The sequence below is a fragment of the Bufo gargarizans genome, chromosome 1 (assembly GCF_014858855.1).
Source record: "Bufo gargarizans isolate SCDJY-AF-19 chromosome 1, ASM1485885v1, whole genome shotgun sequence".
Classification (NCBI taxonomy): Eukaryota; Metazoa; Chordata; class Amphibia; order Anura; family Bufonidae; genus Bufo; species Bufo gargarizans.
This window is the reverse complement of record NC_058080.1, coordinates 125,330,113-125,346,033: the sequence shown is the minus strand read 5'-3', so window position 1 is coordinate 125,346,033 and position 15,921 is coordinate 125,330,113. Positions and strand designations below refer to the sequence as shown.

At 41.8% G+C, this 15,921-nt stretch overlaps 1 gene segment (V, D, J or C); it reads left to right on the top strand.

Annotated features, from left to right (window-relative positions):
• The first annotated feature begins 6,863 nt into the window (after positions 1–6,863).
• Positions 6,864–7,456, top strand: LOC122940980. The segment is given in 2 exon segments: positions 6,864–7,004; positions 7,136–7,456. Coding segments are annotated over 2 exon segments (357 nt in total).
• The last annotated feature ends 8,465 nt before the right edge of the window (positions 7,457–15,921 follow it).

The window sequence follows — 15,921 nt, the reverse complement described above, 5'->3', positions numbered from 1 at the left end:
GAGCACTCTATCTGCATATAAAGCTATTGTAATGTTATATTGTACCAACCATTTTCTCCAGTCTCTGGAAACCTCTAGCAGCTTGAAAAATGTGACCCATGCCTGTATTGTGCACGCAATACGTGCATACTACATTGGCGATTTTCGTAATTAAGAAAACAATGGTGAATTTGCGAATTTATGATGAATATTTGCCAAAATATTTGTGAAATATTGTGAATTCGAATATTGCCGCTTATCACTAGTCCTGACCAACGGGGAACATATACAATATATATGGTTGGTTTGGTATAGATGGGGGGGGGTTTGCTGTAGATTGCTAGATGCACGTTCAGTAGTTCAGTCCTTTCACTGAATGTGTTTTTATTTGACCTCCAGAATTTTTATTTATGAGATTTTAAAGAGTTTGTCCTTTTCTGTAGGTTTTTAGGTTACAATGTGTTATAAAGAGGAAATAGAAGATGTCTCCTGTTCTCCATCTCTTGTCTCACGGGGCATCTCCTCCAGTGATGACAGCTGTTCTATAGAGGACACTGTCCAGGTGACATCTCTATAGTCTGTGTCCATCAGTCCAGGGAGACGGGTTTACAGGGAGGTTTACTGTGTGTGATTCTTCACGTCTCTGCTGAGAGGTTCATGAGATGATGGTCACATATAACACTGCAGAAGTCAATCACAAAGAATTCCTATGATGATATCTGATTACTCCCATCATGCTTTTCTGACACCGGGCTGAAACCAGAAAATAGCAGCCACTAGGGCAATGGTGGCGAACCTATGGCACACGTGCCGGAGGCGGCACTCAGAGCCCTCTCTGTGGGCACCCGCACCCTGGAAAAAGTCTGTGGTGTACCAATATGCCTTAGACTTTTCCTGCCATTCATCAGCGATGGAGTGGCTGCCGGAGCATTCGTCACACCAATTTCAAGTTGTGGGGGAGGAGGCTCCTGCAGTGGCGCACGATCTTCATCCGGAGGCGCCAGGCAGGGTAAGAGGCCTTGCTTGGCAGTGGGGTCCCTGATGTTGCAGTGGTGGGCAGTGGGCTTTAGAGGGGGTCCCAGCTCTGAGACCCCTGGTGATCTCTATAACTAGCTGTCTGGATCGCTCAACAGAGCACTGCTTCTCCTAACTGCTGAGCGCTGTAGTTAAGAAAGTCTCAATATAAAATCTATGGGACGTCTTCACCGTCCTGCTCCGCAGTGAGGAGACGCCACGCTCTGTTGAGAGCTTCAGACTGCTCGTTATAGGGATCAGTGGGGGCCTAGACCTCTGACCCCCGCTATCAACACTTTTGATATGCATATTAACAGTGTAAAAAAAGTGTAGTAAATGTATAATGGTGGAGAGGGGGCCTGCCTGGGGGTTCTGAGCTCCTCGGGGGTCTGGAGTGAATGCAGGCCATTATAGCTCGTTGGCACTTTGCGATAAATACATGGATTTTGGGTTGCAGTTTGGGCACTCGGTCTCTAAAAGGTTCACCATCACTGCACTAGGGGAATAGAGATATAACGTGAAATGTTCCTGTCATCCCTATGATAGATACAGACGGTCATGAGGACCAATATGACATGATTCCTACAGGAGAAGCAGCTTGTACTTTATTACAGATTTCACCAGAAACATTCACAATATCTGAATCTGACAGAAACCAATAAAACATCTGATTCACCACGCAACAAAAAACAACATTTCTTCTGCTACTGGGCAAAAACCATTTGTCCTATACTAAATCGAGTGTGCGGATTACAAATCCGAAGTCAGAATTGATGTAACACGTCACAAAATTTTGCTATGCATAAGTATGCCGAAATGAATGAAGCCCTTGGAAAGCAATGAATCAATTTGAACAGAACGAGTTTTACTCCAACAATTACCAGATCTACATCAGAGTTTGCATAGTAAACAGTGTATGAAAATGTAATGGAATAACAAATTTTCAAAAAGTCTTGTTTTTTAGTTTAAAAGTCTTAGGTCCCTTTCACACGGGTGAGAATTCTGCGCGGGTGCAACGCATGTGTGAGGTGAACGCATTGCACCCGCACTGAAACCGGAACCATTCACTCCAATGGGGCTGTGCACATGAGCGGTGATTTTCACACATCACTTGTGCGTTGAGTGAAATTCGCAGTATGCTCTATATTGTGCGTTTTTTTTTTCACGCAATGTAGGCCTTATAGAAGTGAATGGGGCTGTGTGAAAATTCCAAGCAACTGCAAACAAGTGCGGATGCGGTGTGATTTTCACACATGGTTGCTAGGAGACGACCGGGATGGGGACCCGATCTTTATTACTTTCCCTTATAACATGGTTATAAGGAAAAATGACAGCATTCTTAATACAGAATGCTTAGTAAATAAGGGATGGAGGTGTTAAAAAAATAAATACATTTAACTCACTTCATCCACTTGTTTGCGCAGACCGACTTGTCTTCTTTCTTCTTCTTTGAGATCCTGGGAGGAAAAGAACCTTTGGTGATGTCACTGTGCTCATCACATGGCCCATCACATGTGATGGACCATGTGACGGACCATGTGATGAGCACAGTGACATCACCAAAGGTCCTTTTCCTCCCAGGTCCTCAAAGAAGAAGAAAGAAGACAAGCCGGGCTGCGCGAACAAGTGGATGAGTTTAATATTATTATTTTTTATCCCTAATTTACTTAGCATTCTGTATTAAGAATGCTATTATTTTCCCTTATAACCATGTTATAAGCGAAAATAATAAAATCTACACAACACCTAACCCAAACCCGAACTTCTGTGAAGAAGTCCGGGTTCGGGTCTTGGTACCAAACATGCTGATTTTTCTGACGTGCGAGCAAAACGCTTTGCACTTGCGGTGAAAAATCATGCATTTTCCCGCAACGCACTCGCATCTTGTCCGGCCCTTACACACGACGCCCGTGTGAAGGAGGCCTAACTTGAGCAAGGCCCAGTACTGTTAAAAGTGCTTTAGGCATCTGCTTTTGCATTTGTGAACGGTCATATTTTCCCATTGCAAAAACCAGCAGTAGTCCCCCATCAATTTGGGATTCCAGCAGCCTTGATACCTGTTCTCCATTGTAGAAATATTTTTATGGAACCGCTCTTCATGTTCGTCACTTACGTGTCCCAAAATGGGTGGGAAAAAGTCAAGATGGGAATGTAGCAAATGCACTTTCAATGACATTGGCAGCCAAACTGTTCATCTGCTGTAAGCATGTTGTCTCCTAATTCAGTATAGTTTGCAGCTCGTCTGTTCCCAAGGAAGTTCTGCACTACTGAGCACAAATGCATCCGAAGCTGCAAGGCGCGCTCGCTTTGTCAGATTCTTGCGCTGATCATAAGTAGTGTATTTGTCACATATGTAGCAGAAATTGTCTGGATCGCTAACACATTTGCGTTTATCCATCTTAAGTTTCAAAACTGATAGCACTATAACAGATCACTTTATCAAAATCTGTCCAGCTTCTCTTATATACTTACTGCTGACATCAGCCTGAGTGCATCCGAACAGGCCTGGACATGTCCATTGGAATAACTCCAATATAATACATTAATATTATAACTGAATAGGCTTTGCATGTATAACATAACCCCTTAAGGACCTCCGTTGTACATGTACCGCAGAAGTCCTGTCCCCAAACATGGCGCAATCTTGTACGTGCAGCGGGCGCCATAGCCGCTGGGTTTCTGCTATTTTCAATAGCAGAGACCCGCGGCACATGTATGCTATCAGCCATAAGGCTGATAGCATACATTTTCCCTTTCAGATGCTGTGGTCAAATGTGACCACGGCATCTGCGCAGTGCAGTCCGGTAACAGCGTTCCCCGACTGAGATTGGGGAACCTGTTACATTGATCTAATAGGCTGAAGCCTCAAGCAGGCTTTGGTGCCTTTTAGATAACTATACCAATACAGACCACTAGGTGGCAGCATTGTATTGGTACAGTGCAAATGAAGTGTTCAATGGTGTCTATACAGACATCAATGAACACAATAGGCAATCTAATGATTGCCAGTTATTTTCACCCAAGGTGACTTTAAAAACGTTTAAAAAAAAAGTGAAATTACGTTTTTGGCAAATTTTACCGCGCTTTATCTGAATTTTTTTCCCCCCAATTCTACCCCATTTGGAATGTTTTCCTACTACATGGTATGCAACCATAAATAGTGCCATTAGAAAGTGCAACTTGTCCCGCAAAAAATAAGCCCTCCTAAGGATATGTGAATGGAAAAATGAAAAAAGTTGAACTATCGGAAGGAGAGGAGTGAAAAAAGAAAACGCCAAAAATGGAAAATCCCAGGGTCCTTCTGGGGTTAAAATCTAGACGTGTCAGGCAAATTCCGAGTTCATATTTGAGTATAAATCACATGTTTTTCTCTCAGTAGCAAAATCATTGTTGCGCGGTGTCTGCGAGAATCTCATCTCTGTCCCATTGGAGCTCAGGATCCATCAAAACCATCCCGTCATTCAGATCTTTACCCTTGTTTTCGCAGGTGTTCTGGTCTTGGATCATGAGACTATTTTTATCATCGCTGGATCATGAGGATTAATTGGTGCAACCAATTACCTTCAGAAGTCACATAATTAGTGAAATGATGTCCACCTGTGTGCAATCTAAGTGTCACATGATCTGTCATTACATATACACTCCTTTTTTGAAAGGCCCCGGAGGCTGCAACACCTAAGCAAGAGGCATCACTAACCAAACACTACCAGGAAGACCAAGGAACTCTCCAAACAAGTAAGGGACAATGTTGTTGAGAAGTAAAAGTCAGGGGTAAATTATATATTTTTTTTTCCAAATCTTTGATGATCCCCAGGAGCACCATCAAATCTATCATAACCAAATGGAAAGAACATGGCACTACAGCAAACCTGCCAAGAGACGGCCACCCAACAAAACTCATGGACCGGGCAAGGAGGGCATTAATCAGAGAGGCAGCACAGAGACCTAAGGTAACCCTGGAAATGCTGCAGAGTTCCACAGCAGAGACTGAAGTATCTGTACATAGGACGACAATAAGACGTACGCTCCATAGGGCTTTATGGCAGAGTGGCCAGAAGAAAGACACTACTTTCAGCTAAAAACAAAAAGGCATGTTGTGAGTTTGTGAAAAGGCATGTGGGAGACTCCCAAAATGTATGGAGGAAGTTGCTCTGGTCTGAGGAGACTAAAATTTTACTTTTCGGCCATCAAAGAAAATGCTATGTCTGGCCCAATTCCAGCACATCACATCACCCAAAGAACACCATCTCTACAGTGAAACATGGTGGTGGCAGCATCATGCTGTGGGGATGGGACTGGGAAACTGGTCAGTGTTGAGGAAAAGATGGATGGTGCTAAATACAGGGATATTCTTGAGCAAAACCTGTCCCACTCTGCGTGATCTGAGGCTAGGATGGAGGTTCACCTTCCAGCAGGACAATGACCCCAAACATACTGCTAAAGCAACACTTGAGTGGTGTAAGGGGAAACATGTAAATGTGTTGGAATGGCCTAGTCAAAGCCCAGATCTCAATCTAATAGAAAATCTGTGGTCAGACTTAAAGATTGCTGTTCACAAGCGCAAACCATCCAACCTGAAGGAGCTGGAGCAGTTTTGCAAGGAGGAATGGGCAAAAATCCCAGTGGTAAAATGTGGCAAGCTCATAGAGACTTATCCAAAGCGACTTGGAGCTGTGATTGCCGCAAAAGGTGGCTCTACAAAGTATTGACTTTAGGGGTTGAATAGTTATGCACCTTGACCATTTCTGTTATTTTGTCCTATTTGTTGTTTGCTTCACAATAAAAGAAAAACATCTTCAAAGTTGTGGGCATGTTCTGTAAATCAAATTATGCAAATCCTCAAACAATCCATGTTAATTCCAGGTTGTGAGGCACCAAAATACAAAAAAAGTCAAAGGGGAGAATACTTTTGCAAGGCACTGTATATATTTTTTTTACCACTAACTGATTAGTTACCATGAAGCATGAGGAAATTTGGCTTCATGACAAATTTTTCCTGAAATTCGGATCGAAGTCCACTTTGTTAACTTCCATTCATTCAGCGTTATCTATGATATAAAGCCCATGTGCTGTTTGCTCAAAAACACCTTCAAAATCATGTATATTTGAAAATACTCTTGATTAAATATATTCTACTGTATGCTGTATACATCCCCTTTGGAGGTCTATGTATCTCCATGGTTACAGACTACAAACAATCCTTATGTGCAGTCTGATCCATGAGATTCTCCCTTCCATCTGCCTCCTGTTTATTAGGAGGCATATTGGCAGTCATTGGAGCTGTCCAGTGCTGAATCTCAGGGGACAGGGGCGAGGATGGGAGGTTTTGGGCAGCCAACCACATAGATATATGTAAAGACTGTCCAATATCACCTGTCTACCACAGACACAGTCATTACAGATGGAGCAGAGCCTGTCTCTGTGCTCTCTATTAGAGAAGCAATGTGCTGTATATGGAGTATATTAGTGGTCACCACCTCCACTACACAATGGACGGAGCTGTGTAGTTCAGGAGCCGATTTCTGGAGCCAGACCTTCTCTGGGGTGTCAGATCCTGGCCAATCTGATATTGAAAACTGATCCTGAGGATAGACCATGATTATACAAGAACTGGTTAATCCATTTAACATACATGGGTTAATAGAGGATATTGCTATTTATTATATGTGATGGAGATCTATGTTCTTCATATGCACTTATGTTCCTTCTAGTATCTAACTGGTCACTGCCTCTATGTGAGGTCTTCATTCTCAGCTCTCAGATGTTTCCTTCTAAACCCTTCTCATTTCTCCATTTTATAACTCATGTCACACATGGTAAGCACAGAATTTACATGTCTCAGTATTTCCCTCCACGGTCTCTGGGGTCTCCTGTCACCTCCCCTGTCTCTCTCTATATATATGTTTCATTCTACACATTGTCTCATCTTATACTTTGTATCTGACCCTCCACAAACATCAAGATGGTTTCTGGCAGTTATCTCCTGGCCGTCATCTTCATTTCTATTCAGGGTGAGAGATTCAGATCCTTCCATGATTGTGTGTAGAGAAATCTATCCAGTGGGATCCATCATCAGATCAGGATTTCTAGGAATAGATCCAGACATTTATCACTAATGAGTCTGTCTCTTATATCTCCTCAGGATCCTGTGGACAGATTGTGATGACCCAGACTCCGGATTATACCTCTGTGTCCCCAGGAGACACAGTCACCATGTCATGTAAAGCCAGTTCTAGTATAAGCATCTACTTAGCCTGGTACCAACAGAAATCAGGAGAACGGCCAAAGCTTCTTATCTATGATGCAAGCAGCAGATACACAGGAGTCCCAGACCGGTTCTCTGGATCTGCATCTGGAACAGATTTCACTCTGACAATCAGAGGAGTGACAGAAGACGATGCAGGAGATTATTACTGTCAGCAGCATCAGAGCTTTCCTCTCACACAGTGATACAGAGCCGTACAAAAACCTCCTTCCTCCCCGTCCCTATGACATTTCTATGTTAGAATTACAGAGAGAAGAGTAACAGAGCGATCGTGGTTATTACTGTGAAGATCCTATTCCTAGGTGAATATGTTCTGTAATCTGCTCTTATGTGTCTATTATAGAAAAGTCTACAGGAAGCAGAAGCAATAAGCGTGTGATGCCAGATGTCCTTTACTACGAGAAAACCTTGTATGACTCCTCTTGACACATGATATGGTGACTGACAATCCCGCCATACTGTGTGCTATACTGATCCATACAAGCAGGGCTGGATTAACCATGGTGCACGTGGAGCAACTGCTTCCGGCCCTGCAGAGCACCATTACTAGGTGGCCCCAGGGGAATTCACCTGGTTTCTGGAGCCCTTGCACTCAATTGTGTCTGTGTCTACTGGATGCAGATACAATTGAGCCTCCAGCAGTACCGGCAGAAAAAGGGAACCATTGGTTCTCTGACTCTACATTCCAGACACTTCTTTGTGACGTAGGCGGCACAATTACATTACGCTCCACCAGAGCAGACGCGCCAGAAGATCACTGCATGATCATCAATGGTACCGCGCTGGGACAGGAGAAGAGAGACAGTCTATTTATCTTCCTGAAAACTGACCCCTGACCCTAATACTGGCCCCTAACACTGACCCCTAATAGTGGCCCCTAACACTGACTCCATAACTTAACCCCAATACTGACCCTAATACTAATCCTAATACTGGCCCCTAACCGTAATACTGGCCCTTAACTCTCATATTGGCCCCTAACCCTAATATCGGCCCCTTATACTGCCCCTATCCATAATACTGACCTTAACCCTATTACTGACCCTTAATCCTAATACATACCAATCCTAACCCTAATACTGACCCAAACCCTAAGGGTCCATTCACACGTCTGCAACTGTTTTGCGGTCCGCAAATTGCAGATCCGCAAAACACGGACACCGGCCACGTGCGTTCCGCATTTTGCGGACCGAACATGGCTGGCACAATAATAGAAATGCCTTTTCTGTGGAACGGAAGTGCAGATACGGACAGCCCACTGTGTGATGTTCGCATCTTTTGCAGCCCCATTGAAAAATTGCGTAACGGATGCAGACCTATTTTGCGGACGTATGAATGGACCCTAATACTGACCCAAACAGTAATAATAGTAACCCTACTCCTAATACAGAACCTAACCCTAATAATGACCATAACCCTAATATTTATCCTAATCGTAAAAATGACCCTAACCCTATTACTGGTTAACCTTAAAATTGACCCTAGCCTTAATACTGACCCTACCCCTAACCAGACCCTAATACTTACCCTAATACTGACCTAATCTTAACTTTCACCCCCAATACCTCATGTACCTCACATAGTAACCATGTCCATATAAATCTCTACCCTCTGCATCTGTTATACCTCGTACCTAAAAGATTGTATACATACAGTGTACTGATACGTCAGATACGAGGTATGATAGATGCAGTGTGCACTGATATACAGTATATACAGCAGTGTACTCATATACCTGTACCCATTACATCTTTTATATCTCGTACCTGATGTATCAGTACAATGCTGTATATACTATTCATCGGTACACACCACATCTTATATACCAGGTACCTGATGTATCAGTACAATGCTGTATATACTATTTGTAAATAATGTACGAGGTATAACAGTGGGTACATATTACAGAATAGATAGCAGTTTCAAAGTCAATTAGTGCAGCGCTCACCTGTGCGCAGTCCTAGGAAGCACGGACACAGCCTGGACCCGACTGTGAAACAACTTGAATAGAAAAAATAGGGGTGGGGTCCAGCTACCAATAAAATACAATTCCTTTATTTTGTTGCGGTAAAATCCACATACAAGATCACCTATAAAGTCTACGCGCTTCGCACCACGAAACTTCAGTCCTTACTTATGACCGTACTCATGAGTAAGGACCGAAGTTTCGTGGTCCGAAACGTGTGGATTTTATATGTGATCTTGTATTAGAAGCTGCTATTTTTTCTATTCAAGTATATATAGCAGTGTACTGCTGTGAGGTACAAGGTACTGTATAATATATACTTTGTACCTCAAGTGTTAGTACGCTGCTGTGTCAGAATGTTTATACTGCTCTATCTATGAAAACAAGCCGGGATCTGTAATGAAGGAGATTCCCAACTTATTTCCACAAATCCAAATTAGCACGAGTTCATTATTTGCGCTGAATTGAAGACAAGAGGGATACAATCATATACAATATATATATATATTTATTAAAAATCTGTGCAAAATAATAAAATATATAATTGGTGACAAACAAAGAATAAGGATCAAATAAGTTCAATCAATTTGAAAACATAGGTAACATGTAAGATATAAAAGCAACCAATAAAATAACTTTTTTAATGCAACGGGTAGCTTATTAGTAGCTCACAGAATGTATGTATGTGTTTATGTATGTGTGTATGTATGTGTGTATGTGCATGTATGTGTTTATGTATGTGTGTATGTATGTAGGTATGTATGTATGTATGGTTGTATGTATGTGTGTATGTATGTCTTTATGTATGTAGGTATGTATGTGTGTATGTATGTGTGTATGTAGGTATGTATGTGTGTGTGTGTGTATGTATGTATTTGTGTATGTATTTGTGAATGTGTGTATGTATGTAGGTATGCATGTGTGTATGTATGTGTGTGTGTGCATGTATGTGTTTATGTATGTGTGTATGTATGTAGGTATGTATGGTTGTATGTATGTGTGTATGTATGTGTTTATGTATGTAGGTATGTATGTGTGTATGTGTTTATGTATGTGTGTATGTATGTGTGTGTGTGTGTGTGTGTATGTATGTATTTGTGTATGTATGTGTGTATGTATGTAGGTATGCATGTGTGTATGTATGTGTGTATGTATGTGTGTATGTATGTAGTGTAGGGATTCGCTCTGGTAGGCAGGGTAAGCGGACGCAGTACAGAGGCAAGAACACGGTAGTAAAGCAAAAGTCAGTGTTTATTCACACAAGGGAAAAAAATAACACAAACACTTGGCAGAGTCCTGGTGTTAATTCACACCGCAGGAATTCCTCCGTGTTTTTTCACACAGCAAAAAGTCCACCGAACTCAAACAAACACGTCACCTGGATATCCACAGCAGGCTTTTAGGGCGCCTGGCTTCCAGCTGGCGGATCTCATGCAGCTCCTAGAAACCCAGAGCCTTCACAGCTCCACTCTCACTTGGAGGAACATACCACACCCAGCTGAGCTGCTGGCTGGGTTTTTAAACCCCAGCCCAAAACCTGGCCTGGACGTGGGGAACAGCCACCCACCCTGCTCTTTGGCTGCTCCCAATAAGAACCGGTCCGGATCGGCTTTTCAGCCACACTAAGAATAAACAGTGTCAGCGAGCACTAGCTGCCGCTGACACATAAAATAACCGGTTCTTATCTCACCGAGGCCAGGAACCTCAGTGACACGTACCTTCCGTCAATGACGGACAATTGCGCCTTGCTACAGTAGGTTTGTATGTGTGTATGTATGTAGGTATGTATTTGTGTATGTATGTGTTTATATATGGATGGGTAACAAGCAGAGTGGATCCAGCATGCATGTGGATCCAACACTCCCTGAACTTTATGGCGGCCATCATGGTGCATAACAGGTAGTATTTAGTGTTAGGACCCGTCTAACAGAGATCGCCTTGACGTTCGGCAGACGGGCTCAGGTGGTTTTGTACAAAATGCATTGGCCAAGCATCTCACTTTATAAATAAGCGTAGCATTAGCACTGTAATTTTTGGCATTATTGTACTTTATCTGATTTGCAGGGTGCTGCTGCATTGTCTCTTTTTTTCCTCTGGCTCTATACACCACCACAATGGATTTGAAATGAAACAAACTAGATGTGCTTTACCTGCAGACTGTCAGCTATAATTTGAGGGCATTTACATCCAAATCAGGTGAACGGTGTAGGAATTACAACAGTTTGCCTATGTGCCTCCCACTTGTTAAGGAGCCAAAAGTAATGGGACAGAATAATAATCATAAATCAAACTTTCACTTTTTAATACTTGGTTGCAAATCCATTGTGAAAGTCACTGCTAAAGGGGCGTTCATCGTTAAAGGGGCAGCCACTATGAAAGTCACTGTTAAAGGGGCGGCCACTGTGAAAGTCACTGTTAAAGGAGTATTCACCGTTAAAGGGGCGGCCACTAAGAAAGTCACTGTTAAAGGGGCGGTTACCGTTAAAGGGACGGCCACTATGAAAGTCACTGTTAAAAAGGCAGCCACTGTGAAAGTCACTGTTAAAGGGGCGGTCACCGTTAAAGGGGCGGCCATTGTGAAATTCACTATTATTTAATATAAAGTTCCAATAAATAAATACCCGAGCGATGCTGGGTCATCAGCTAGTAAGGAAATAAAAGGCTCAGAATTGACACGTGACTTCTCCCAGCCAACAATATTATTCAAAGTAAAGATAAACTTCCATCAATTTAATTCAATGTATATGTCAGACAGACCATTGACTAGAAACTGCAATCAGTTTACTGGAGATTATACAAATGTATATTTCAAATGTATATATTTATCTCCCAAGATTGAATGACATAATTTGTAATGCAGTTAAAATTATCTCAAATCAATTGCCTAATATAAAGATAGAAATGTATACTTTACCAGAAATTAAAAGTGTGGTTGTCTGAAAGAAGTTAGTGGTCACAGTTCAGAAACAAGGGATGGTCAGATTCTCTTGAATTCAGTTTCATTGGACAGCCATCCTCCACTTCTGACCTATACCCTTAGAATTTATTTCCTTACTGCCTTCTCCATGATGGTTCTCCCTTGTTGGCTTCAGCTATCTTTTATCCCTCCCTGGAATGTGAGCTTGGTTTGGTCTAATGCAACGTGCCAGACCGCAGGGGCAATATGTGAGTGTAATGGTGTGCCAAATTGGTGTAGTAGTTGTACTCACTTTTGCCGTAGCTCCCTAGGCCAGCCTGCAGTGGAGGGGAAGACAGCACTAAATCCTCCGGGGCACTCTCTGTTGCAGGGAACCCCAGCCAGATGGAAGTTGAGGTGCCCTTGATGGTAATGGGTATGCCTAGGGTGCTTTGGTGACTGGGCCCCTGTGTTGCTCATGACGCCAGCACAGTAAGGTGCAATTTGGAGATAGAGTAAAATGATGAGAGAGGCAGTAGTTGAACCAAACAGGAACTTTATTTGTAAATTGTAGTCTTGTAATAAGTATGATCCAATAGCAGCACTTTGTCATAAACACAGATGGTAAAGCTGTAAATCCCAATAACAGGCTCAGTGAGGTGGTGTATGTAGGTTCCAGCTCAACTGTATAGGAGTGATGATCTTAATTGTACTTGGTTCCTGATCTTGCTCTTGCTACTTAGCCTTTCAATAATAGTTTGTATCCTCTGTAAGTTCCACTCTGCAATTCAGCAATAGTCAGTGCTTCAGGGATTCAGCAACCCAAGGGTGGTCTCCCTCGTGGCAGGCAAACTCTCTGCTCCATTCTTTGAAAAGGTTGCACAAGATACAGCAATTATTCTCTTAATCCCCAGAAGGGTCCCTGGAAGGGGTCTTTACAGTAAAGGATATTTTAAGCTGCATTAATGCAATTCCTTTTAATATGCATTACTGAAATAAATTGACTTTTGCAAGATATTCAAATTTTTTCGAGTTTCACCTGTATAGAAATGGTGTTAAAGTGACACCTAGAGGTGGATATGTGTAGTGCATTAAACCAGCCTGAAATGGGAATTTAACAGCATTGATAAAGGAAAATACAATAAATAATGCAAAAGGACATAGGATGGCACAGACAATTTTGGAATGTTCCTATCCACCTGGAGTGGGACACTACACTTCCATGTGCTTATTGACATGACTAATGATGTCAGAGTGTGTCAATTTGCTATGTATCTCTTTTCCTCACCATACTCACCACCACCACAAGGGGGCACTAGTATTTTTTGTAAAAGTTTGGTTAATTACATTTAATTCTAATATTTTCTAAAGATTTAGTAGAGAGATAACCTTTGACCTAAGCTCTGGCCCGAGCCCTAAATATGGGGAAAAATGACATTAATGGATAGCAACCGTCAGACCTATAGTCTGCTCATAGATATACTACTTTAAGACCATCTACCAAATCACTTAACATTTTTTCTCCACATACTTTAAAGGGAACCTGTCACCGGGATTTTGGGTATAGAGCTGAGAACATGGGTTGCTAGATGGCCACTAGCACATCCGCAATACCCAGTCCCCATAGCTCTGTGTGCTTTTATTGTGTAAAAAAACCGATTTGATCCATATGCAAATTAACATAAAAGAGTCATATCTTACTTGTGTGACCAGAGAAGAGTCATATTTTCAAGCTCCGACTCATCTCAGGATAATTTGCATATGTATCAAATCGTTTTTTATACACAATAAAAGCACACAGAGCTATGGGGACTGGATATTGTGGATGTGCTAGCGGCCATCTAGCAACCCATGTCCTCAGCTCTATACCCAAAATCCAGGTGACAGGTTCCCTTTAAAAGTGAGTTAATTAGTTTACACATTAGCTTTTGACACATAACAAAAAAATACATTGTATATACCACCTAATTCTATGTATTTCAAAAATATAAAACCCCCATGTTAACCACTTCAACCCCCCTAGCTGAAACCCCCTTAATGACCAGGCCACATTTTACACTTCTGCACTACACTACTTTCACCGTTTATTGCTCGGTCATGCAACTTACCACCCAAATGAATTTTGCCTCCTTTTCTTCTCACTAATAGAGCTTTCATTTGGTGGTATTTCATTGCTGCTGACATTTTAACTTTTTTTGTTATTAATCAAAATTTAACAATTTTTTTGCAAAAAAATGATATTTTTCACTTTCAGTTGTAAAATTTTGCAAAAAAAATGACATCCATATATAAATTTTTCGCTAAATTTATTGTTCTACATGTCTTTGATTAAAAAAAATGTTTGGGTAAAAAAAAAATGGTTTGGGTAAAAGTTATAGCGTTTACAAACTATGGTACAAAAATGTGAATTTCCGCTTTTTGAAGCAGCTCGGACTTTCTGAGCACCTGTCATGTTTCCTGAGGTTCTAAAATGCCCAGACAGTAGAAAACCCCCACAAATGACCCCATTTCGGAAAGTAGACACCATAAGGTATTCGCTGATGAGCATAGTGAGTTCATAGAACTTTTTATTTTTTGTCACAAGTTAGCGGAAAATGATGATTTAGTTTTTTCTTTTTTTTTTCTTACAAAGTCTCATATTTCACTAACTTGTGACAAAAAATAAAAACTTCCATGAACTCACTATGCACATCACAAAATACCTTGGGGTGTCTTCTTTCCAAAATGGGGTCACTTGTGGGGGTTTTCTACTGTCTGGGCATTTTAGAACCTCAGGAAACATGACAGGTGCTCAGAAAGTTATACTGCCCTGGCATTTCAGGGGCCCATATGCGTGAGAAGTAGTTTGCAATCAAAATGTGTAAAAAATGGCCTGTGAAATCCGAAAGGTGCTCTTTGGAATGTGTGCCCCTTTGCCCACCTAGGCTGCAAAAAAGTGTCACACATCTGCATCGCCGTACTCAGGAGAAGTTGGGGAATGTGTTTTGGGGTGTCATTTTACATATACCCATGCTGGGTGAGAGAAATATCTTGGCAAAAGACAACTTTTCCAATTGTTTTATACAAAGTTGGCATTTGACCAAGATATTTCTCTCACCCAGCATGGGTATATGTAAAATGACACCCCAAAACACATTGCCCAACTTCTCCTGAGTACGGCGATACCAGATGTGTGACACTTTTTTGCAGCCTAGATGCGCAAAGCGGCCCAAATTCCTTTTAGGAGGGTATTTTTAGACATTTGGATCCCAGACTTCTTCTCACGCTTTCGGGCCCCTAAAATGCCAGGGCAGTATAAATACCCCACATGTGACCCCATTTTGGAAAGAAGACACCCCAAGGTATTCAATGAGGGGCATGGTCGAGTTCATAGAATTTTTTTTTTTGGGCACAAGTTGGCGGAAATTGATTTTTTTTGTATTTTCTCACAAAGTCTCCCTTTCCGCTAACTTGGGACAAAAAATTCAATCTTTCATGGACTCAATATGCCCCTCACGGAATACCTTGGGGTGTCTTCTTTCCGAAATGGGGTCACATGTGGGGTATTTATACTGCCCTGGCATTTTAGGGGCCCTAAAGCGTGAGAAGAAGTCTGGAATATAAATGTCTAAAAAATTTTACGCATTTGGATTCCGTGAGGGGTATGGAGAGTTCATGTGAGATTTTATTTTTTGACACAAGTTAGTGGAATATGAGACTTTGTAAGAAAAATAAAAATAAAAATTTCCTAACTTGGGCCAAAAAAATGTCTGAATGGAGCCTTACAGGGGGGTGATCAATGACAGGGGGGTGATCACCCAT